The 26,009-nt window shown below is 36.8% G+C and overlaps 1 protein-coding gene across 2 annotated transcripts in view; it reads right to left on the bottom strand.

Moving 5' to 3' along the window:
• The window catches only part of ROCK1 (Rho associated coiled-coil containing protein kinase 1), a gene marked incomplete at its 3' end in the record, with an annotated part of 84,743 nt that overhangs the window by 20,306 nt on the left and 38,428 nt on the right, over positions 1-26,009 (bottom strand). For both annotated transcript variants that reach the window (XM_084280122.1, XM_084280121.1), the window contains 20 exons: positions 25,182-25,357; positions 22,228-22,312; positions 20,299-20,443; positions 19,853-19,991; positions 18,595-18,686; positions 18,211-18,370; positions 15,790-15,856; positions 12,012-12,100; positions 10,294-10,342; positions 9,605-9,740; positions 9,332-9,423; positions 8,955-9,201; positions 8,412-8,518; positions 7,519-7,669; positions 6,486-6,646; positions 5,636-5,820; positions 4,882-4,951; positions 3,453-3,547; positions 2,089-2,254; positions 323-416 (listed from right to left, as the gene is read on the bottom strand). In XM_084280122.1, coding sequence (XP_084136248.1) covers positions 323-416; positions 2,089-2,254; positions 3,453-3,547; positions 4,882-4,951; positions 5,636-5,820; positions 6,486-6,646; positions 7,519-7,669; positions 8,412-8,518; positions 8,955-9,201; positions 9,332-9,423; positions 9,605-9,740; positions 10,294-10,342; positions 12,012-12,100; positions 15,790-15,856; positions 18,211-18,370; positions 18,595-18,686; positions 19,853-19,991; positions 20,299-20,443; positions 22,228-22,312; positions 25,182-25,357 — 2,506 coding nt within the window. The remainder of the gene's footprint in view (positions 1-322; positions 417-2,088; positions 2,255-3,452; positions 3,548-4,881; positions 4,952-5,635; positions 5,821-6,485; positions 6,647-7,518; positions 7,670-8,411; positions 8,519-8,954; positions 9,202-9,331; positions 9,424-9,604; positions 9,741-10,293; positions 10,343-12,011; positions 12,101-15,789; positions 15,857-18,210; positions 18,371-18,594; positions 18,687-19,852; positions 19,992-20,298; positions 20,444-22,227; positions 22,313-25,181; positions 25,358-26,009) is intronic.

Genomic DNA, 26,009 nt, shown 5'->3' with positions numbered 1-26,009 from the left:
CTGTCATTCCTGACTATGCCTGCAGGAACTTACTGCTAACTTGTTTTAAAAAGTGAGGAGGGACTGTGAGTATTTTTCCTACCTGATACAGCTGAGGATTTAATCAACATGTTTTAATAAAGCATGGAAACAGAAGCATTACAGTAGAAAGAGTGGCAGTTCACATGGAAGATAGATTTTCAAGATTAATACGCTAGCATAACTCTCATATAGCCCAAAATAATAGGGAAGATAAACAGCAAAGGCTCCTCCCATTTCCATTTCCACACATGCTTCAATTCTGTTTCAGAACAGATGAATTAGCACTCCAAACACAACGTACCTTCCTCCTGTTTCTTAATTTTCTCACTGATCTCTGAATTTTCCTTTGTTATTAAATCAACATCTTTGGTTAATGTGTTATTAGTTTCTTCCAGCTAAAAGAAAACAAACACATCTTAAAATAAAGAACTTGCCATAAATTCTAAAAATATAATAAAATTACTTTAAATACATTTAAATCTAAAATAGCCCTTTACTTGGGAATGCCTTCCTCAGATGATATACCAAAAATTATGCTTATCTTTCAAACCTGAATTTTTTTAAAGAGCTCCTGTTTCTGTAAGCTGTCCTGATTTACCAAAAGGGTCAAAATACACCTGTCCCAGAAAGAATTTCTTTTTTTAAAATATCTTTGCAGACCTGACAAATCTGTAGTATATATAAATTCAAAAACTCAAGTATAATTAGATTTTCAGTTATTGAATGGGGCAATTTTCAATCAATCTGTGATTCCTAGAGGCCAGATCCCCTGAATCCAGAGAGAAAAGCAGCTGATCGAGGATACAACTCCTGCATTCAAGGCTAAAGCAGATTCATTGCATCTGCTGCTAAATAACTGTTATACATCAGGAAAAACAGATATGAACCAGCATAAAAATAGAAGTAATTTTTTTCTAAGTCAAAGCATAAATAGATTAATATGTACATAGTTTGTTCTTTTTAAAAAAAGGAAAAGAAAACTAAGAAAACCACTACACTCTGAATACATTAGCAGTCAGAAAATAGTCAGGATCACAGCATCACAGAATTGTAGGGGTTGGAAGGGACCTCGAGAGCACTTAATATAGATATATATATTAAAAACCAGATAATTTCATTCCTGACAAAAGGTTTTGTTTGAAGCCTGTAGAAATGATTCTGTACCAAACTGGGAAAATTACCAGAGTATTTAAAACTAACAAAGACATTGATAAGAAGGTATTCCTTCAATGCCACAGAGAGACAGTCTTCTAAATGCTTCTTAAGAAAAGGCATTCTGGAGATTTCAAGCTTATAAAAGAGAATACATGTAACAAACACTACTTCTATCTTTACACAGAGATCCAAAATCCACAGGAGCACTAACAGAAAGCTCTGAGCAACCGGTTCAAGTTCAGATACACCTAGAGTTTTACTGAAGTTGTAGGCTCCCAGGAGGCTTAAGGAAATCTGCATAGCTGATGCTAATGGGAACAGCCAATAGTGATAGAGTAACTGTGCTAAATGGGGCTTGCTATTTGAAATTCCACAGCTAAGACAACTCTCAACCCGATACCAACACTTGAGACCTGTGCTGTAAGACATTACAGTTTGGGGTTTGGCTTTGGGGTTTTGGGGGCTTTTTGGTGGGGTTTTTTTGGGGAGAGGGGTGTTTTGGGTTTTTGGTGGGTTTTTTTTTTAAATAGTTAAACACCGAAAAGAAACTCAAAGACTCCCAAGTTGGGTTTTTAAAAAAATACTAATTTTGCAGTAAGAGTCTCTAACACACATCTCCACAAATTTACAAGATTTTAAAAATACATCGAGCAGTGACAAAAAGTAATTACAAAAGGCTTAACTGAATTATCAATATTTTAATCCAGCCTCATCTCAGACTGAGTATGCATTTCTTTGGGAGTTCACACGATGGTATTTAAATGCTTACAGTTCCAACTGAGTCCAAAACTCAGATACTTAAATACTTATCACTTAAGACCACAGCAGACTTCATAAATTAAAATAAAAAGATAAATTTCTGTTTCCAGTTGGAGGATACATATAGGTATTAATTACAGTGGAATACTTTACCCTTCTTATGATGCTGTCCTTATCAGTCATTTCTTGCCTGTGTCTTGATGCTGCTTTTTTGCTTTCCTGATTCAGTTCAAAATACTGTTCTTCAAGGAGCGCTCGTGCCAACCGTTCTGACTCAGCTTTGGTTTCAGCTAAATCCAACTGAGTAGTGAGCGTTTCTCTGTAAAGAGGACATTAAGATTTTGTTCTCCTACGCAAAACGTTCCAAAATTTCAGGAAGACTAACAAATCTAAATTATACCATTCAGCTAATTGCCATTATCTTACATTTCTTAAGAAAAGCAAGGTTTACAAAACCACAGTGTGTACACCTGTATCTTTCGATGACCCACACAAGCTGAAGCAGCAAGTTTACAGTAACTCAATTTCAATCATCCATGAAACACCAAAAAAACCCCCCAGGTGTCAAACAGGAAAGACAGGTGTCAAATTCTGCTGCTTTTGAGAAATAAAAAGTAAAATTCAATTGCATGTACAGTGTGGTCCATCAAAGATACTTAACCCTATCAGTATTGGCTACTTCTTTACACAAGAATACCCCTCTTGAAGATGTGTACTCCAGACTTTTTGAACAGTAAGGAAAATAGCATCAGGTTTCTGAAAGCATAGTGGGGTTCTATGCCTATGCAACCTTTCATGGAACGGCTTGCAAACTCTAGCTACAGCTCAAGAGGCAGTGCAGTAACTTAGGTGCAGTATCTCATTAACGTAAGCACAACTTCTACTCAGCTCAGCATACAAGCCAAACTTTCTTCCTCTTTGTAGGAGTAGAGGCAGAGCTCCTATGCATTTGCTTGCAAAGAAACCCACATAAAGCACAGTGGCCAGCATAGCACCCATGAGTCAGATGTCCCCAGGGACTTGCCCACGGCATGCAGAGATAGAAGTGGCAATATGTTACTGCATGATGGACTCATGACAGATACCCTTCCTGCACTGCCAAATAAAGAGAGATTTCTAGAATGAAATACATATTGCTATGGAGTCCACTGATTTGATACATGGGCATCTTCTGCAGAAAGGTAAATGTTGAAGTGTGCTCAGCGTTTGTCACAACTCCCACAATTGTATGCAGGTGAAAAATGTTCAGGATGAACACAAGATTGTGGAGAGCAGTGAGGGAAGAGAATAAAAGAAATCTATAAAAATAAGTAAGCAAGTAAGAACAACTGTATTTGGCTCTGAGTCAGCATAGGTAACGTCCTATGTATTTGCCATCTTACAAGGTGTCACAAAACACTTTTGAGTCCTGTCCTTTTCTGAAGGAATTACACAATTTAAATCTGATTCAAAATCTTCATGTGCCAGACGGTCTTATATGGAACAACTTATGTCTATTAGAAACATAATGGGCATACTTTTCATTTTGCAATTCCTGCATTTTTCTTTGAGTTTCTTTATTCTTTTCATCAATTTCCTCTTTCAGTTCCTTAACCTGAGTTTTGTAAAGTGTCTGTAAAAGAAAGAATAATAAAAAAAAAATCATTATTCAAATTCCATAGTGAAATTCTTCATTGCTTAGGTACTGGTCGGTTTGAATCTGTCAAACACAGGCCAGTACCATCTTGAATGGATTTTCCTCCTTCCTGCCTGCCATAGATGCTCCTTTCCTGTTTCCCTTGTGTAGGAAAGTGATGTGACCAGGTCAGTTTTCAATATTCTAGTCTGGTTTCCCACAGTTGTACAAACACACCTGCTGACAAAGGGGAAGGAAGGCACTAGGACACAGCAGAGCAGGTTTCTTGGAGACAAAAGGACAAAACTGCATCCTCTTGCAGCATCACTGTCTCGAGACATTAGTCAAACAAGCCTAACACTGTCCTGTTTCCACCTGTTGTATTCTGTTTGTATCAATGTATCTCTTTTATAGACTAATTCAACAGAAGTCTGATTTACATGGATGACCTCTGTTCTTATTACTGTATTATTATTAAGACTACCAGTAATTCTGAAAGTTACAATTTTATCTTCTACAGTAATGTACTTCTGCTAAATACTCAGACTGAACTACAAAAGTCTCATTTAAACTACAGTGTGAAAAAAGGAGAAAACTGAGAATGAAACACAGTACTCTGAATCATCTTCTTAGCAGTACGTTATGGGGAAATGCACAAAGATCTGTAACACATAATTACAATCATATGCAGCTTAATAAACACCCAAATGTTTATTGCCCCACCAAGAAAGAACTGAATTTAACAAGTACTCTCCAAAGTGAAATTAAACTTTCTGTGTTCACAAAGGTATGTAAAGTTCAGGAGTTATAGAGCATCTCATGCTATCATTTCTTTTTACAGAAATAGAACAGGTCAAACTAAATCTATGTTGGTCACCTGAAGTACCAAATACAGATCTTCAGGGACTCAGGTGCAGTGAAGGTATCTTTTTAGAAGGATGAGGAACATGTGCAGAATGCTACTGGACCTATGGTTCTTGAATTCACTTACAATAGATCAATAGCATGGAATCTATTCCAGTAACGATGGAGGTTTTGAACCCTCCATAAAGTTTGCAATTATGTCAGGAAAAGATCTCTCTCCTAACCTCAAGACAGGAACTACTATGATGAAAAATTCAGACCAGAGTTACTCAATGTACTATATCAGATGTGACAAACAACTAAAAAGCAACATATTAAATCAACTATCTAATGTTCTCTCAACTTTTGTTCATTGTATTTCATGCAGGATTTTGTGAATTACTGATTTATGCAAGTAATTTACATTTAAAAGATTTTAATATATCAAAAGTCAAAGTGTGGCATTTATAATTCTTTGCAAGTCTTACCGAAAAATACTGCTCAGCCTCCAGCTGATCCTGAAGCTCACGCATTTGCCCTTCATTTCCTCTGTACTGTCTTTAAGGGAATGAAAAAGAAAAACATGTAAAAAGTCAGCTACCAAAAAATTATGAAGGCCAACTATTTCTAACCAGAACAGCATCCTATGAAGATCTTACATTTGCATGCTTTATTTCACAAAGACCATCAGTTTGCTGTATCCTAAGATTCTGGTTTAATTACATTCCATAGTCTACCCTGATGATTATTTCAGTACATAATTTAGAAGACAAGTAGAACTCTAAATGGAGAAATGTTAAGTCAGCTGAAGGAAGATACGATAGAAGCCAAATTAATGAAAAATGTCTTCAGGCAACTTAAGTTCAGAAAAAGATTTAGGTAGTTAAAAGGGAGAAAAAAAGCTACTGACTCCTATGTAGTAAAACTAAAAGTCCCATATGATTTAATGAGTAGCATCACAGTCAATCCATAAAGAAGTCACTCAAATAACAGTGACAAATACATATATGTGCCTTGACACAGAATGATGAGCCAAGAATTGCTCTGCTTCATAGCTCATAACAAAAACATTCCAACACTGAAGGCTACATACAGAAATCAAAATATGCAGCTAAAAATAATCTTTTAGTTTAGGAAAAAATGTCTATGCACCAGAGAACTTTTTTCACTAATAGGAACAGGCAAAACAGTACACGTATAATTAAGCAACTTTTTCCATTTTACTTCATTCTTTTTACTTACTTTGCAAGTTGAGCCAACTCGAATTCCAGTAACCTCTTTGCTTCCAACAACGTATTGATTTCCTGTTTCAGCTGCTTCTCGGAACCCTTCAAGTTATCTGCTTCAAAAGCTTGTGTCTTTAATTCATTCTGTGCCATTATTCGCTTATTTGTCTCTTGTTCTAGCTGAAGTGTTAGGTTCTTTACCTAAATGAGAAGCATTTTGGTTTAGGAGTGTTTTGTGAGTAACCCACTGCATGTGGCTCTAAGCCTTTCATATATGGATTATTTTCTATCCAACAGCGTTGTCTACATCCTACACATTGTACGATGTGTAAAAATATTCCTTAGTCTCCAAGCACTTCAGTGTAATAGTCATAAAGAAAGCCGCTGCCCTTACAGAATGTACTGACAGATGCTGCGTGGTGACAAAGCTTCCCTGTACTTAACTTACTTCAAAGACCCACATGTGTTTTATCTTATCCTAAAGGCCAGGGAAGAAACCTAAATTGTCTGTTGAAAGGTCCTGCAAACCCCTCTGTGGATTTCAGATCTCAAAACCTTCTCACCCTAGAAAAAACTGCAGCCTACCAGCTATGTAAAAACTCACTGACACACATCATGACTCCTAAGAAAGGTGTTATAACCTTCATTCCCAATGTCCTGTAAAGAAAAAGTGAGAATGAAACTATTATTCTTAATACCTAATTTTCAACCTCACTATTCTAATTGCATTTCCTTGAACATCTGTCTTCAGTTCCTTGAGGTGTATTATAAAAGCAGCTCAGTGTAAGTGAATTTATTTTTCTATTTCCCAATGCAACTACAATTTACTTATATAGAAAATTGTTAGTGATGAACATTTTACTTACTTCATCTTCCAGTCTTTCCTTTTGCTCAAGAAGGTGTTCTAGTTTCTGCTGAGACTGCTTCAGGTCAAAGTCCAGCATGGAACACTGTTTTTCAGCTTGAACTATTCTATTTTCTGCCTTTTCTCTTGCTGCTCTTTCTTCCTTTACTTTTTTTTCCATTTCTAAATAAGATTCAAGAAAGAAAAACAACAAAAATGAATATGTACATTCTGCAAGAATGCTTTTCTGAACACAATCTTAAATATCCTAACATTTTTCACACCATTTTGTTCAGCTATTAAACTCTCTTGCTGTTAGATGGACCAATTACTGAGTAAAACTTTCCTGGCAATACTAAAAGAAACTTTAAAAAAAAGACATGACAACTGAAAGATAAATACTGAAAAAAAAAATTTTGCAGTTTCTTGAAGTAATCACTATTAAAGTCAAAGATTCATTTCCACGGATGGATAATAGAGGGAAAGAAAATAAATGCTGCCATTGGTGTTAGCTTCTTGAAAAGTTAACAACTAGATATGTAGGTACTGATGACCTTCACAAAGAAAACCTCCTGGATTCAATTAAGGTATCAAGATCCACCCTTGATTCTATGAGATGTATCTATAAAAGAAACTTCAACACTTCTAGACAAGCCTAATAAAACACTGGTATTTTAATGCAGTTGCACAGGAATGAATTCTCCAAGATAACTGTCTTAATAACATGGTTCTTTCAACCCTGTTTAGCATTACCCAGAGTTTCACAATTCCGTAGCATTTTAGAAGTCAAGGAAGGCTTTGAGTTGCCACTGCAGGATGGTATTCAAAACATTAAGAAACAATGCCATTTTTATGGTACAAGTACCATGTTAGAGAAAATAATTTAAAAGGTTATTTTTCATTATGCCTGTTTTAAATTTCTAATATGCATTTTCTCTATGAAGGGATTAAACACTTGTGTAAGAGCACTACATTATAAGACAACACATTTTAAGATGTCATAATCAAAGTATCTTCCAGTACTTATTTACCCAAAACTTGCAAGAAACACTTACCACACATTGCAACTGATCTGGCCTCCTCTATTGACTGATGCTTGTCAGTTAACCGAGCTTTAGTCACTTTATGCTCATTTACTTCTTGTTCTAACCGGTCTTGCAATGATTTGAGTTTGTAGTTCAAATCTATCTCTAAGTTATTCTTTTCCTAAAGATAAGAGGAAAAAGTTACCAGAATTCTATAATATCTGAGGGAACTGTATTTCCTTTCTTTCCTCTTTAGTGTTAACTTTTTGTTAAAAAGAAATCATCAATGTTATTTTCCATACTTAATACAGAATTAACAGATAAAAATATACTCATTGCTCTGAAGAAAACATCATTAATTTTTTTTTGTAATTTATAAAATTGTAAGATAATGGAAACTTCTCCATTTGAATAATTAGCACTCAACAAGGAGGGGGAAGGGAATGCCAATTGGCATTAACAGTAACTCAACAAGGACGGGGAAGGGTGAAAAAAATTGGAACAGCTCAGCTCCAAATTGATCGAAAGTTTGGCACCAATCCAGCAAAATTAAAATCCAGTAATAGCAGAAATTTAAATTTCAGGTTCTAAAAAACTTTAATTCATAGGATTTTTCAGGAGGCAAGTCTCTGCAGTGAGTTAGGAAAGCAGAACAAAAATTCCCTGCTTCTGGCAGAAGGGTTGGATCCTTGAACTGGTGACAGTGAATAATAAACATGAATTTTATGCCCAAAGCTACAAGTAAGAACTACCTGAGGACTTGCAAGACTCGCCATCCTGATGAGACTGTAAATTAGCTCTATTTAGCTAATCATTTTAATACAGACTGATTTGGAACAATAACACAGGACTTCACAACATAAATACTATTTTAAAACAGTCAAAAGCTGAGAAAAGTGAGCCTCAACATCATTTTACCATACCTTTTCTGAATGATTAAGCATATCCTGTGCTTGTTTCCTTTCCGCTTCCACTCTTTCGAGATTGTTCTTGACATGTTTTACTTCTTCTTGTAAAGCGCTAATCCGAACTGCCGTAAGAAACGAAGCATCATTCAATACTCAGCCCGATTTACAGCAACAGGCTTTTCAACCTCTATTGGTTTCTGAGCCCAAAAAATATTTACCCCTTGAAATACTTCATATAAGAAATGCTGGATATTGTAAAAGAAACTAAGCATGCCATCACATTATGCAGAAAGAGTCTCATGCTTTTGTACTGGTGGACTCAGATTTTTAATCAGGGCAGGCCATAGGCTTACAATCACTAGATTCCCACCCTCTGATTTTGATAGCCTCCCTCCCAAGGGACACTCAGATGTGACCAGGAAGCAAGAGCCTGCATTCAGAAAATGTGCTAAGTCACAATAGGTTTGTTGATTGGCTTTCCTCCCTTTATGTAACTGTAGTTTAATAAAGTAGGGTTATTACAACTTTTTTTGTAAAGTATAAATACAGAAGAATTACCCTGTAGTTCTCCAATCATTTCAGATCCGTGGCTTCTGTCCCTTCGTTCCGACTCCAACGCTGCTTGCAGTTGGTAATAATCTTTCTCCACCTGCAGTTTTGTGCTTTCTAGAACTCTGCACCTTTCTTGCAGTTCTCTATTTAGTGATTCTACCTGACTTAATGATTTGCTCATTTCTGTGTTACCCTTTCTTAATCTTGCTGCTGTATCCGATTCTGTCCTCAGCAAATCATTTGCTTCTTCTAGCTGTTAAAAACAAAACAGACAAGGTTCTCAAATATAAAAAACAATTTTGACCAGTTTTGCTATATCTGAAGGCTCAATAATGCTTCTCAAGTCTCAGAAACAATGAAGACAATGAACAGAAGCAACGTACCTGTTTTTGTAATTGTGTTATCTTCTCATTTGTAATTTGTGAATGCTGACTGATTCTTTTCAAGTCTTCCATCTGATCTTTTAGTGTGCACACTAAAAAGAAATTACACAATACACCAGATTAAAAAAAATACTTAATGGCATTTTCTTCTACATAAACATAGTAAAATACAAACCCTTTAAAGTTCTGGAGCACTTAAGATGCTAAGGTAATAAATTATTCCCTACAACACATACACCTCATCAGTGTCAACATCTGGACAACATGGCATACCTTCATTTTCCACATTTCGTCTTCTTTCATTCTCTTGTTCAACTTTTCTTTGGTAGTCATTTAGCTTATGTTGCAATACCATCTTTTCCTTCTCAATCTGAGACACTGTCGACTCCAAGTTCTTTCTTTGATTTCCCTAAAATCAAAAGCATAAGTAATAACTATTTACAATTTAAGGAATGATCACTAAACCAGGATCTCTGCAACTCTTAATTGAGGAAAGTGATGCATCATTTCCACTGAACAAGTTTCTGGCTTCCTTGAAAAGGTTTTCAGAAGAGACGAGTTTTTAACTTCTACATGACAAATTCATGAAATTACTAGAAAAGTTACCATTACCATGATTGCATGTAAATAACTATTAAGAGACAACAGGACTCAAAAGAAAATCATCTGGACGTTAATCTTTAGAACAACTGATTTTTATGAACTTCAGAGAAATTGCAATGGCAAGACTAGGCAAAACACTTAGCAGAGGTAACAATTCACTGTGACTTGCAGAAAGGGAAAGGTTTTGAAAAAGTGTAGAATTTATCTCCCACTGCCACGTATTAAAATGTCAATGTTTGGTATCAAATTTAAATTCAGAACAATTTATTTTAGTCACAGAAGAAATATTCTAAATCATGAAAAGTACCATCCACGTTTTTTACCCAACTAAGACAGCTTCACTGCAGAAAGAAAATTACCTCTTCATCCAGCTCTTTCATTATCTTGTCTAGCTTTATGTTGGAAGATCTAAAAATAAGATCAAATCAGTTAAAGGATACATTATACTGAGTGTTTTCCTTGTGAAATAATTTGGGATCATTACCAAATTGAACATTTATACTCTGGCTAATGCTATTTTGTAATAAACATTTGACATTGATGGGAAACAATGCATCACTGGAAATGATCTGTACAATATATCATTAAGTATTAATTTTGCAGCAGATTATATAAGCAAAACTTTAGTGTCACATTTTCTCCTTTATTCTACAAATGTAGCAACAATCTTAGAATTAGAATACGCTGGTGAACTGCTAAAACTTCCCCTTCACCATCCTCGTTGTCCTCCATTGGACACTCTCCAATAGTTCTGTGTCCCTCCTGTACTGTGGCACCCAAAACTACACACAGTACTCAAGGTGAGGCCACACCAGTGCAGTGTAGAGCGGGACCTCCCTGGACTGGCTGGCAATGTTGTGCTTGATGCACCCCAGAATATGGCTGGCCCTCCTGGCTGCCTGGGCACACTGCTGGCTCATCTTTAACTTGCTGTTGACCAAGATCCCCAAATCCCTCTAAGCATGGCTGGCCTCCAGCATCTCATCCCCCAGTCTGTATGTGCAGCCAGGGATGCCCCTTCCCAGTGGCAGAATTTGGCACTTGACTGTGTTAAACTTCATGCTGCTGGTGATTGCCCAGCTCTCTAATCTGTCCATGTCTCTCTGCAAGGCTTCTGCACCCTCAATGGAGTCAACAGCTCCTCCCAATTTGGTTTCATATGCGGATTTACTTAAGATACCCTCTAGTCCTGAGTCCGGGTTCTTCATGAAAATATTAAAAAGAACTGGACCTAAAATGGAACCCTGGGAAACTCCACTAGGGACTGGCCACCAGACAGATGTAACCCCATTTACTATCACCTTCTGGGCCTGACCCTTCAGCCAATTGCCCACTGGCTACCAGTTCCCACATAAGTAGTTTGTACAGCTACACGCTATGGTCCTAATTCACAAGCATAAATTCTTCCTACATCCCATACCTAGAGTTACCTCCTGGCTTTATTTAGGCCTTCAGGAGAAGGCTTGAAGAGGAGAAGCTATCTCATGAGGAATTTTGTTTGCATTAATCTGAGTAAAAACTTCTGATTATCAGAAAAGAACTCCAACTGTTTGTTCCTAAGCGTAGTCACAAGAAATAGGCAAATTCTCTTTGAAGCTACCTCTTCAACATGGTAGAAACAAGACTTCAGAAAGCAAATAGTTGTTCTGTCAGTCACAGGGGAAAAAAGGAATATGGTTTTCCAAGGAGTACCATGTATTTCAAAACCAGACAATTGATTTTAATAATCCAACATATGTAGTATATGCAGTATTCTACTGTTTTTAAAAAGTCAGTATGATCATTGCAAGCCTTGGTCCAATAAAACACCTGAATTCAGAGATACCAGGTAAACACAAATATTTAAGTGTTCAGAAAAAATGTGTTACATGGATGCCAAAGAAAGTAAAACCTTTTCTTCATCCTATATTAAAGAAAACCATTTAAATAATGGTTTAGAATTGCTTACATCTATGCCTGGAACTCTTTACTACAATACCACTCTTAGTATTATGCTGGTAATCCCTAAAGCAGTAATACAGAACTGAAGTGTTAGATGTATTTAAATTATGTAAACAATTAAAGTTCAAAGTCTCACCTGCATTTTTGCTCCATTTCATCTTTCAACTGCATTTCATTATGTAGCTGTTCTTCCAACTCATAGATCATCTTCTGCATATTTTCCAGCTTTAAATATGTATTTGTACATGAAAAAACATGCATTAAATTTAAAGGCTTCAAAAACGTATTTCAGAATATTCAGTGCTGCTTATGTTCTATCACAGCTGACTCACTTCCACCTAAAGAGTGTATTTTTACCTTATCAAAATACAATCTCAAAAAAAATCTGAAAGCTAATGACAAGAAACAACTTTGTATATTATGTAGTTTTATCATTTGAACACACATAAAATTTTAGTGTTCTAAATAGTTCCATAGCTAAGTCAAATACTCCTTGTTTTACGCATCTTCAAAATCAGACTAAAGATATTCCTGCAAAGATATGAGAAAGCAATGCTAATTAGTCTCAACATGTCTTTTTCTTGCATGAACCACCACATGTATGTTGCAATTTATCTTCAAGCTCCCAACAAGTTCAGGAAGCAGAACCAAACCTGTCAGTTCTTAGCAATGGGGAAAAGTGCTCTTAATATCTATTTATTCAGAGATAATTCTTACAGCTAGCACTGTACACTAAGGTTTGAACACAGTAACAAACTTCAGATGTTAATACAGAACATTACAGTATAGCCTGTACTGTTTGCCAGTAAGATAAATTCAGAAAATTGTTCTTTTTATAGTCTGAAAATATCTACCTTCTACTGCATCCCTGGGCACAGTAATCCCACTCCAATATCAGCAAAACACTCATTGAAAAAGATGGTATCAACTCTGAGGAAGCTCATTAAATCAAGCCCAGGCTGATATACTCTTTTATACCTTTCTGCTGATCTTGTCATGATTTCAACCTTATTTTGCTTTCCAACATTTCCCTCAATGCTCTTGGAACTGCACAGAGAATTAGAGTCCTTACCTAGTCTCTCTTCACAGCAACGTGATCAAGTGGTTCTGACCCTTTGCTTTCTTGTTCCTTGTTCTAACGTCAACAACTCTGACAATTAACCTGACTCCTTTTACACAATCATCCCAGAAGAAGGAGCAACAGAACAGATCCTCCTACCCCTGCTTCTTGCTCTTTTCCTTTTCCCAGAATATATGCTTAGGGAAACTAGAACTGGTCACTGACATCATGAAAAGGAGACAAATTATGCTGGTCTCCTTTCTTGACAGCAACAGTAAGGGCTCTCAACAAGGACTGCTCTCTGTATAGATCTAAACTAAGATTTCAGTTTGGAGACATATTACAGCATGCTTTATGTGTATTAAATGAGAAACTTAAAGGTGAAATTATTTTTGCATTTTTCTTACATTCTACTTTCTTCCCATTGTAGCAGGAACAAGTACAAGTATCCTGGCTTTTGCTAAGATACAGTTAATTTTCTGTATGTTGATGTTGATAACACATGGATATTTTTAGTTGTCACCAACCAGTCAAGGATTTTCAGCTTCTCATACTGGCCTTCCAATGAGAAGGCAGGGGGCACCCAAGCAGCTGGTAGGGGACACAGCCAGGATATTCCATGTGTTGTGGTCTGCATATAACTGGGGGGGCGGCGTGGGACAAGAGGCTTCAGGTGATGAGAAGTTGTCATGTATATCACTTGGCTTTGTATAGTCTTTTATCATTGCTGTTATTATCTTCCTTCTCTGTTCTATTAAACTGTCTTTATCTCAACCCAAAAGTTTTGGGGTTTTTTTCTTTTCAATTCTCTTCCCCAGGTCCCACTGGGGGTGGGGCAGAGAGCAAGCAAACAGCTGTATAGTTGTTTCAGCTGCCTGCTGGGTTAAACCACAACAACAGGCTTCCAGAGAAGCATCACACAATATATTATCAATAGACTAAATAACACCTTAAGAAAATACTGAGCTAAATGTAACTCAGTAACTCAGCTAAACTGTAACTCAGTTTTAGTTTCTTCTGAGTTTCCAGTTTGAGTAGGATGCAGGGGAGGAAGGAATATGGAAAAGCCTGCTTAGAGCAGAGAAGCCAAGAAAAATTCCTCTGGAACTGCCATACCCCTCCTGCCCCCAAAATCACCATAGTATAGCGTCCGGTTCTGCACCCTGAACCACGAAGAAAACTGAAGACCTAGTGCAAAAGTATCTGTAAAACTTATCTGCCTTAATATTGGAACTCTTTACAGGTGGCTATGTTAGTACTGAACCAAGGTAAATAAGCAGACATTCAAAGGGGGTTGAAATTCAGTTAAAGGACACTGAATTCCACTTTTTTCCAACTCAATGGCCTAATTCTGTGAAATTTTACACACTTCCAAAATACAATTAATTTATTGGAAATTTCTGACACTTGGTGCCTCCCAAAAGACACTCAGTACCATGTCAAAATGCAGATACACCAGGTAACATCTTGTGCTATATTTCCAAAACTAAGTAATTTGCTAACCATGTGTCAACATTACCGTTTTCATTGCAGCATGTAATGAAAGAAAAACAGCTGAGAAAGAACTGTGGGGTAAAAATACCTTGTAGTCAAGACATAACATGTATTTAAACCTCTCTGTATCACTCATACCCTTCCAGAGCTTCACCTCCCAAACATCTTAAAATTGCAAGACCCTCAAATACACCTGACAATACAGACAGGACTCTTGAGGGATTTTTAACTACATCCAGTTGCCTGTATCCCACTAATTATGCCAAGACCATGAAGTAACTCTCTTCACATCAACCAATGGCCAGCACACAGCCTTAAGAATCTGCAAATATTTGAAAGTCTGGCTATGTTTTCAATTTTACCATATGAACAGCCAAATGCTTATGAGGAAAATAAACTGATGAAACACATCAACATTCATAAAGAAATCAAGACACTTCAATGCTTAAATTAAGTCAGCCCAAAGCACATAATTAATCCATAATGTCCATTATGGATTTTCTCTGGGTGATACCCTGTATCATTAAAACCTTTGCATTGCACATTTAAGAGAAAAGGGAACATGCATCATTATCCAACAGAACCAAGTCCTAACAAAATAAATCACAAAGCCAAGATTTCTTTTAGAGTTAATTATCAATTGTTTTTCAGTGTTTTCTTCAGAAAGAATGCAATTTATAAAATATCAGACCATTTTCATTAAATAGCTTGATTTATACCAGAACTTACACAAAATCCAAGCAGGCCTTGTTTCCAACACCTCAGCATACCTTCCTGGAAACCTGACTGACAAGAAGCCTGGGAAGCAGTAACTGGAAGAATCTGAACATTTCTTGCTAGCTGAACTACTCTATAAATGCAAATCCTCAGTGTCTCACTTCCCAATAGTTTGTGGGATACCTTTGGGAAGGAGCAGAATACCCAAAGCTTGGTACATTTTCTGCCACCTCCCACTTAGTTCACAGGAAATCCAGCTCCATGGTTGCTGGGAAGATCAAGATTCCCATCACGCTCATGTCCCGACTCCATCACTACCACAAAGCCAGTGATCGATAAGCCTGGGATCAATAAATAAAAATACTGCACACACAACTTGGTAGTTCTAAAAATAAAAACTGTGAATCCAGGTCCACAAAAATAATACGCAGTTTGAGCTATGGTTTTCCTGAATTGGATAAAAGTGTTATATGAAGAGCTTCTTTTTCAATAATAATACCAAACACTTAAAATCTATGCGTCTATTTCCCATGTTCCAAGCACTAAAATTATTAGAGACGTTTAGAACTGAAACTATTTAATCCAGTATATGCAATAGATTCCTTGATAGAGTCCAAAAAAGCTGGAAATCAGTGAGACATACCACACTTTTATCCACACTGGAGCCGGTTCTGTTATCGTTGGAATTTTCTGCAGAGACACCTAAATACCTGTAACAACATTTAAAAAGGCTTATTTTAAGAGTTGCTCAAAAGCAAGTTTATGAAAAACCAGAATACAATCATCCTGAAACATAACCCCCAGATTTTTTTGCTCCAAACTGTTATGTAATCAGATTTTTTTTCTCCTGTATTTATCACACTCTTCTATTTAAGAACATTTAATTTAAAGTCTCATATAATTTCTTGTGAAGGGGAAAGCAGAAAACTGCTGTAGAAGACCTCCAGAAAAAAAAGAATTTCTGCCAAATACTAGCACAATCACTTTTCTTTTTTTTTAATAACCATAAAAAAACCTTTTGCTTTCCATGGTTACAACACTCTGATTGGCTTCCATCCCATAAATATTTACTCAGGCACTTATGCAGCAAGTAGCAGCAATGAAGCAAACTCCACAGAGATTGTGTAACTTCCAACAAAGTTACTAAGAGTTCCACACACAAAAAGCTTGCCCTGAAGCCAGTGTTCTTATTTTACATAAGTGTTATCTAAAAATACCACAGATTTCTGTTGCAATTCAGAAAAGTCAGGTAAATAAACACAAATTACTGTCTTCAAATTCCCTTGGTATTTGATGGGATACTCTTGGCCTGATAACTGATCTAGAGAGACGTAAAGTAGCTGTCTCTAACTGCATCAAGTCATGTGAGGAAAAACTCCAACACATCAACTGAGGAAGATGGACACATCTTATTTTGTTTCACATGCAGGTTTTCACATACAAGAAAACCTCTCCAAAAGATCACAGTAGGTAAAATTAACCTCCAAAGCCAAGGTCAAACTAAATGTCAAGACTGCTTTTCAGATAACCAAATGAGAGAGGAAATGGAATAGTTCCCAACAGAAAGAGACTTGCTGTCTTGAAGCTGTTGTATTTTGCACACCAGGGCTGTTGAGCAGCGAGAATGTGATATTTAAAAAAGGCACAGAAGTTCTATCAGAATCCAGAAGAGAACACACAAGCCAGACAGCTACTGTTCCCAAATCCATTATAGGTGAAATTCAGTAACAACCAACCATAGTTCCTAGTTTACGGTCAATGGGATTACAGCTGTAGAAGGGGTTCTATACTCTAAGGCTACTTCCTTTAAGAACATAAGTCACACCATTTCCCTAGGTTTCTGTTCCTTTAAACTCTCCAGCGTACATGAACAAGGTGTAATCAAAGGAGAGTTGAGATAAATGTGCCACTTTTTTTTTTTTTTCTAAATATGCAATGACTGTTTTAAATGTTTGAACTGTTTCAATACAAAAAGGGAATAAAAATCAGGACTACAGGGTTAGCAAGTATAAACGGTCACTTCAGACTTTTCAAATCACACCAGCAGAGTATTATGGGACAAAATTCAATTCTAGGAGAGTATTTTAGTTCCAGTAAGCCTACAAAGTTACAATAATATTTAGTAGTGGAGTTCTTCAATGACAGCAACAGTCACTCAGCTCTCTAAATTTTATGCAGAAAGCAACACCAAATCCAACTCTTTGCAGAGATGGAAAGAATTTCACCACAGGCTTGGAAAAGTGGTGGTTCTTCTATCCAAGGATGAAAACCAGATTTATTTCCTTTAAGGCTTTCCTGTCCAGAAATTCTATTAAAATTAATAGTCTCTATCTGACATGATCTATTAGAATTTTTAGGCCATTTTAAGCCAAACTGATACCCACTGCAATCAACAGCAGCTTTCAAAGTAAGAAAAACATATTGATATTTTGAATGCATAGTGTCTAGAACAACAATGACTGTTGAAAGTATGAATTAATATAATTTTTAACCGATGTAATTTAAACTCTTCTAAGCAAAAGGGAAAACTAAGGCATCGTAATCTCTGTAGTGGATGAGTACTTAGGGGAAAAAAGAGAAAATCATGAAGCAAGTAACAGGCAAATAAAAAATATTTTATTACTATTAAGACAGGGTTTAATTTATCACATGCTAAAACACTGATGTAAAGTATCAAATCTTCATATACAGCTCAGAAATTGGCAGAAGAACAGAGTGATATTTGCATCTCTGATTCATGACTCTACATATATAATTCAGTGCTCTGCAGACAGCTCTGCCTAGTAGTGGCAACAATGGATTCTTCTTGCTGAGCTCCTGCAGCTACACTATATAATACTCTTAATGCAGAATAAGACATTCACAAATTTGGAGTGATATTTGAAGGTACTAAGGACTAGCAGCACTGGTTATCATTATCTAGCTGTCAAAATAGTAGAATTTATTAGAATTCTGGATCATTGATAAGAATCTGAAAAGGCTTGTATCTAAATACTGGTTGCTAAGAGTCAGAAATGGTTGTTGACAAAAAAACACACCGTTAGTTTGTGTTCTGCATACATACCGACGGTTGCTGTAGTACGTAAACCCTACAAAAGGCAGTTGGTTGCCCACAAACGCTTTTGGTATGGGAAACGTTTCTTCTTCTCCTTTGTCTTCCTCCAGATCATCAAAATTACTAGTGTCAATGTCACTACTTAAGTCAGGCACAACTGGTGCTACAGCTAGGAAAAAAGCAGAATAGTAAGATAATGTTTATTGTATTACCCAAGTGACACAACTTGACAAGAATTTGGGGCAGGGTGCATTTATTTTTGGTGCCTACGAAATCTCTTTTCTTGGAATAAGAGTAAACAAAACTTCAAATTCCATTAAAAAGTACTATGGCACTCCTACATAACACAAAAGTAGAACAGACTGCAGTCTGTGAGAAAAGCATTATACTTACTATCTCTGAGAGTTTCCCAAGCCCACTGATCATTTTTGAAGAAAAGGTGCCGTTTAATCTCTTCTACGCCGTTTCGTCCTAGCCTCACCTCCCTGTCAAAGAGCGCTTTGGTTAAGCATGGAAGATTACAGAAATTATTCTGAAGGAAAGACTCATTCCAAGGCAGAATCTAACAAAAAAAGTACCTCTCTAAGGTTAGAAATAGACACATCTCTAAGATTTCATAGGAAGATATCTATAGAAGCACAGAGGCTACATTTCAGAACACAGTCTGGTTTTATGTCTGGTACACAAGAAGTCAGCTGCTAACCATTTCCACCATCACAGACTGGCCAGGCAGCTGCCAAACAGCAGCTAGGGTCCACTTTTTCTACAGCCCAGCAAACGCAGCAGCCCTCCTCCCTTCAGAGCACCAGTTCTGAAGCAAAGGTTATGTTTGTGTATTAATTTAAGTAGTGTGGGTACAAAAGGAGTGTACTCACAAAATGAAACAGGCCTAAGACCCACATTTCAGATGGGGTTTTGTGGGCTGACTCTACCCTGATCTTGAATGCCCACTAATTGCTGAGAGCACATATGGTGTGCTCCTGAAATGCATCTTTGGCTTTACCTTCATCCAAAAGGAATCCATTTTGCATGACCCTCACCACTGTGCAACAGAGAGCAATGAGACAGTAGCTGTTACTAAGGAACAGCACTTCATATACAAACTAAATTTATAAGGTAGATGTACCCACATTAGCAGAACTTCCCTTTCCCCAGCATACATGCTACTACCACAAAGACCAGCAGCAACTACTGGTGACTCCTCTCCCAAATACTGGGACTGGAGAAGATGAAACTGATGCTACCAGATGTCTAGCTCTCAGTAACATCACTCAGTAACTATTACTTCAGGTTAAACAAAATGCTCATTCAGAGTAGACAATTTAACTTGAAGACTTAGACCGAGGTTCTAAAAATTCTTGACTAACAAGTTAAAACAGCCTTCTTGTACTTGAAGCAAGAAGCTACAGTTTCTTACACCATTACAGTTCAGAGAAGAATAAAGCCCAATTTCCTATGAAAAGTATTCAACTATGGCAGCACCTAACTGGGAATACAGTTATACTGCCTCCATGCTAAGACAGTAAGAGTTCTGCTTCTCTTGAGTGGTTTAGAAACCCACACTAAAGAAATACATGTAAGTTCTTTCAACACAAGAAGAAATTCACTTAACAAAGGCTTACTTTCATTTGGGGTAAAATTTAAATCTTACCTATCAGTTAAAAAGGCACAAATAAGGTTTTTTGCCTCTTTAGAAATGTCATTGTCATCGGGGAAAGTCAGGGAGTTCTTATGGTTCATAATCTTGCTGTATGTCCCAACCAATGAATCTGCATAAAAAGGCGTATCACCTGAAAGCACCAATGCAAAAATCAAAAAGCAGATCAAAAGTATGGTAGACTTGATTTATAATATTTTAATTATAAATAGTATTTGAATTAGATAGGCAACAATGTGAGCAGTTAAGTCAACAAGAGGAAAGGACAAACATTTGAAAACTCTGCCAGAGTATTTCTAAAACACATTCTGTAAATACCAGGATCAGCAAACTGCAGCTTACGTCAGAGGACTAATAAACTAAACAGTTAAATACAACAGTGATTTTAACATGGAGTCTACTTAAGTAGTGCAGCCAACGCTGACTATCCTACTACTCACCTACGAGCATCTCATACAGAAAAACTCCAACTGACCACCAGTCACATTCCCGTCCATAGTAGCCGTCACCGCCCTGGGACTTCAATACTTCAGGAGAGATATAGTCTGGTGTTCCCACAGCCGTGTCACATCGTACCATGCCTTCCTACAAAGAACAAAGCACCCAGACCCAAATATAAGGTCCCTAATTCAAAACCATTTCCAAAAGTTTATGCAGCCTAAGAAACATCAACAGTTCAACATCAACTTTTGTCAACAAATGTACTTTTCTGAATGGGTATCTTACCATTTTTAGCTTCCAAGCTACTAAATCTAAAACAAACCTCAGTTAATGCCCAAGAAGGCATCAGAATTGCATCTAGGCCCTGTAAACACGGCACAGCCTCTCCTGCTTTGCCAATATGAATGTGTTATATGCACTGACAGGATGTACTGTAAACAGGGGAAGCTCCTCTGTCAGCATAAATCAGTTAACATTAGGGATTTTGCTGAAAAGATCAGCAATAGGGCAAGATATCCACCCTCTGACCCAATATACATAATGCAGGGAAGACTAAATGTAGACAGTGCCTTGAAACTCTAAGTAGGCAGACTTCAAAAGAGATAACAGGTTGAGAAGAACGTTTGATGTTCCTCACACCCCTGAGAAAGGACTGGCAGAACAGAGAACAGTGACACTGGAGCTGACATCCAGAATGCTAAAGCTACAACCACACAGCCCCTTTCCAGTTCCATCCAGGTACTTCTGAAATAATCCCATGCCAGCCCTAGAAATGGATCAGCAGAAAACTTGCATAAAAATACATAACTATGTAAATATAATAAATATAAATCCACTGTTTCAGAATGCACTTAAATTAAGCTCCAATGCTGAGCAGCTTCTCTCCCAGAGTAACCTTTCTCTTTGAAAGGACTAGAGGAACCTGAGTCTAGCTCAAGACTACTCAGCTAGTTTTGTTTAGCACAATATGTCAGGTGGTGTTGACATGAGTTTACTTTCAGTAATACTAATATACAGCAAAGTTTTATAACAACTTGTCTGTTTATGGAACTTAGAGCTTAAACACTAGGACAATGTTTTACTATTTTTCAAAATTCCTCACTGTTAAGGTGACAATCAGTCAAGGATAAATCTGTAGTAAGTCCAATAAAACACAGGTTTTTTACAGCTATTCCACTGAAGTGTGGATTGTTGGTGACTTGAGGCAGCTTCTTGAATTTGTACACATAACCTGCACTTGGTTTTCATTGGTGCCTTTTAATTTATGACCAAGTGGCTAAATACAGTGATTTATTCAAGGATCCTGGAATATGTTGAGAAAACAATTATGTATTACACAGACTCTATCAAGTACCATGTATTTCAGGGTTTTTTCCTCATATATATTTGCAGCTTCACACAAAGCAACAAAGCTTTATGTAGGGAACAACAGCGCTTCATAGTACACGAAAGACTAACATTTTTTTTAATGACCTCAGGATGTATTTTAAAAAGAAATACTTTTATGACATTTGTTAACCTCTTTACTTCAGATTTGCCCTTTTGCTACATCAGCATCTGGCCAATAAGTACAACTGGGATTCACTGACTTGCACATGAGTTTTGGTTCTTTTGTTACTGACACAAATCTCCCTTCTTTGCACTGACTTTTGATAACCAAAGACTTACATAATCCAGAAGATCCAGAGACAATGAAAGATTTGACTTCAAAAATTTTGCTAGGAAACAGTATAGAGGTTAACACAGTCCCTACTCCAAGAACCATTTCTGCACACTACATTGTCATTGAATAAGATGCATAAAGAAGTCATGGGACAAGTAGAACTTCCAACTATTCTCATCTAGCTAAAAAAATTCAATATATTTTCTTTTTACTATTAAGTATGTTTTCCTTTCACAAACAGAAAAGCAAAATTAAAAATGTTTACCTTGTTCATCTTCATACAAGTACCAAAATCTGCTAGTTTTAAATGACCAGCTTTATCTAGCAGCATATTATCAGGCTTCACATCTCTAAAAGGAGAAAAATACATTTGTTTAAAGGCAAATTAATATATTTAACTTATTAAAACAATAGTAGCAACTATTTTTCAGATGCAACACTGCAAGGTAAAACACCAACATGAAAGTACCACTATCTCTTCCACTTTATTCTGCTTTCTTTAAACATCATGTCCACAATAGGCTGCGAAACTACAAAATTTAAAAAAAAAAACATACAATGGATGTGGGAATGTAGTCTTAAATAATCAAATTTAACAAATCCAGGCATTAATGTTGAACCTCAGGTTCCTAAAAAACAGTTGCTATTTGAAGTACCTCTCTGCTAAGGTCCAGCTACAGGAAAAAAAAAAGTAAATCCTTCTTGTTCTGAGCTACACATCTCACACAGAACTTGAAAACCAAGATTCTATGTTAAGGGAAGAAATCGATATAATTTTCTGAATTATATTAATGTGAACAACTATTTTTCTGTGGCTCAAAACACCTTTGTACTACTTCTGTTAAAGAAGTTTTCATAAAGTAACTGGTGAAGGTTCAGCATGTCTCATGTTTTTAGATATACTGAAACAGAATAATAGTAGGAAAAAATTAGCAAGGAAGCATAACATGAATTTCAGGAGAATGTGTATTTCTGGGACCTTAAACCTCTGACCATAACTGTGAAATAAAGTGCAGTGGTAATGTATCAGTATACTCACAGAATAACTCTAGTTGGAAGAATTTTTGTAAGACCCCCTGTTAGATGCCTACTCAAAGTACAGGTAACAAAGCTAGCTTTAACTTCAAAGTTATGTAAGGTTCCTCAGGGTCAAATCCAGTCAGGTTTTGAATTTTTTTCAAGGATGTAGTTTCCACCACCTCTCCAGGACTCTCACTGTTTGACCACAGTGAAAAAATGTTTCCTAATGAGTAACTAGGCATTCCCTTGTTGTAGCTTGTATCATCTATTGCCTTTCATATTTTTGCTGTGCAGCATCAAGTCTGGCTCCACCTTTTCTAGAAAGTATTGCTGAGCAGCTGATGACTGATGCTTTCTGTCTCACCTGAACACTGTTCAGGTAGTGAATGAGAACACAGTGCTGACCACAGTACCAATCCTCTGAGGAATCAATCGCTGGTAGCTGACTGTTGGCTGGACACTGTACTACTGAGCACAACCCTTTGTTCTACCTAGTCAAACCATATCTTTCTTATCTGGCTACATCAAAAACCTTGCTAAAGTCAAGACAAACACACACTGCTCCCTCTTCATCAGTGGAGCCCACCATCTCACCACAGAAGGCAACTGGTTTGGTAAGGCATGTTTTAATTTACCTTTGGTAAACTGGGAACAGTAAAGATTGTTCCCTATTCACATTCCCATCCACATGGTTGTAAATGGTTTCCTGAGAATTTACTCCCTAAGATTCCCAAAGACAGCCTTTAGGCTGATCTGTTCCCCTGGTCCTCCTTTACTTCCCCCTTTCATGGGGCAAGATTGGAGTGCCATTTGCTTCTTTCCAACAAACAGGAATCTCCCAATTGCTGCCTCCTTTCAAAGGTGACAGAGAGCAGTTTCATTATGACATGGGCCAGCTCCCTTACGACTGCTGACATATTCCACTTGACGCCCTGGACATGTGGGGACTTGCATAAGTGGGTCTCAACATGATCTTCCTCTGTCACAGTAATGCTTCATTCTCACAAGCCCTGTGACTAGGCTCAGGGATTTCAGAGGCCTTAAAGGAGACCTTATCAACAAATGCTGAGGCAAAGGTGGCAGTCTCAGCTGTTTCCATGTCCTTTGTCACTGGCGCTAAGTCCCTGATCCATCAAGCAGTGAGCCCACATTTCCATTGGTTCCCTTTCATTCCTCAGATTTGAACAGTCTACTTCACGTGGAAAACTAATTCCAAATAGCTGCTAGTGTAAAAATAATCATTTTTCAGGGAAAAAAACCTCACTGATGGCAGCTTCTAATGCCTGCTTTCTAAGACTTGCAATACACATGTACAAATGATTCATTCAACCATATAATTTATTTACTAGATGTAGCTTAGCTACATAATTAATGATGCTCTAGGTCCTACTCAAGCAATGGATTAGTAGTTTGTTTTGCTTCTTTGCAAACACTACCATGCTAACACTGATCTTGAGGCCAAATTACAAATTGAGGATTTATATACTGTGTCTTCCTCAAATTCCTCCCGTATTTTCTGTTGAAAAAAACATACTTCTGCTTCTAGATAATGCAACTGGAAGTTAAGAACAGGCAGAAGTTCAAGTATCAAGAAGAAAAATTTTATGTGAGTCATTTACCTGAGAAATTACTACATTTCACTTTAGGGCACGTACTTAATGGGAAACTAAGCTAAGTCACTTCACTCTGCGCCTAAAATTTTTGCCACTTACAAGAAAACATGTGGCTGGGAGATTTTCCTCAGATTGTTCACAGATTCTTGTTTAATGGGTCACTGATGCCAGCTGAGGCTTCAAATGCAGAGGAGAGAGTTAATAATTCCTAACAGTGACTACTACGGCTATCAAATTCCCAACAATTTTTTTTCAAAACAAAATTTTTTTTCTTATCAAAAGAAAACAACTATCTTGGGGCCAACTTGTTCACAGCACTTTAGTTTTTGTATCTCTTGGTAAAGTGGGAACATTTTATGACCCCTTGAACTGAGGAACATCAGCCTGCTGATACTCTGAATGTATCTCCTAAGACTTGTAGTTTCTGATGGCAAGGACCTTTGAAGTTGTAAAGATGGAATAATGATGAAATAATAATTAAGTAGTAACATCATAAATTTTAAAACTACCTAAACAATTATGGAAGTCATTGTGGCAGCACCACGAATAAAACAAACACTACGTAACAACACTTCTTTCTTTTCACCTGTGTATAAAACCCATTGAGTGAATTGCATCTAATGCAAGTACAACTTCAGCAGTATAAAATCTTGCCCATTTTTCCGGAACATCATAGTTGCTCATTAAGTTCACAAGGTCCCCACCAGGCATGTATTCCATCACCATGTAGAGGTAACGGTCATCTTGGAATGCATAAAATAACTGTAAAAGTCAAACAAAGAAAAAAAAACAGTCACTGAGTAGCTCAAATGATCTTTAATCTTTTGCTTGTTGCAAATCAAATGAATCTTTGCACAAACTGATTCACACAGCAACAGAATTGCTACAACTACTGCAGCAACTTTGTACCATCCAGCAGACTTCCTAGAAAGCTACTGATCTCTAGAATAAATTTCAGCCCAATCTTATCTCCCTTAATCTTACAATGGAAACAGTAGTATCCTGGTTACAAATTAAGATGACTGAATTTCATGCAATACACGTTTAAGATTATTTCAAAGAAAGCTCATTGCATAAGAAGACAAAAATGTTTCTTTATTCACTGGGATGCTAGTTGACAAATATGCAAAATGAAACTCCGGTATTGTAAATATCTGCACAATTTTATTTGTGTTATCACTAAATATTTATTATTCTATTGTCAATGTATTTATTATTTACAAAGTGAGCCTAAATTTTAAACAATTAAGTAAAAATATTTTCCTTAGCATTGTCGATGCTTTGTTTAACATGCGCAGTGTTACCACTGCAGGGTAAGCTCACCAATATATATATTTAGTAATAAACAGAATAACTTATCTTGTGAATGTTACAACAAAACACAGTTTTGGAGCAAGTGCTCTATCTGCTATTT

The sequence above is a fragment of the Gallinula chloropus genome, assembly GCF_964237585.1.
Source record: "Gallinula chloropus genome assembly, chromosome: 2".
NCBI classification, from domain to species: Eukaryota; Metazoa; Chordata; class Aves; order Gruiformes; family Rallidae; genus Gallinula; species Gallinula chloropus.
The sequence above is the reverse complement of the archived record's forward strand: the minus strand, read 5'-3'. Positions and strand labels throughout refer to the sequence as shown.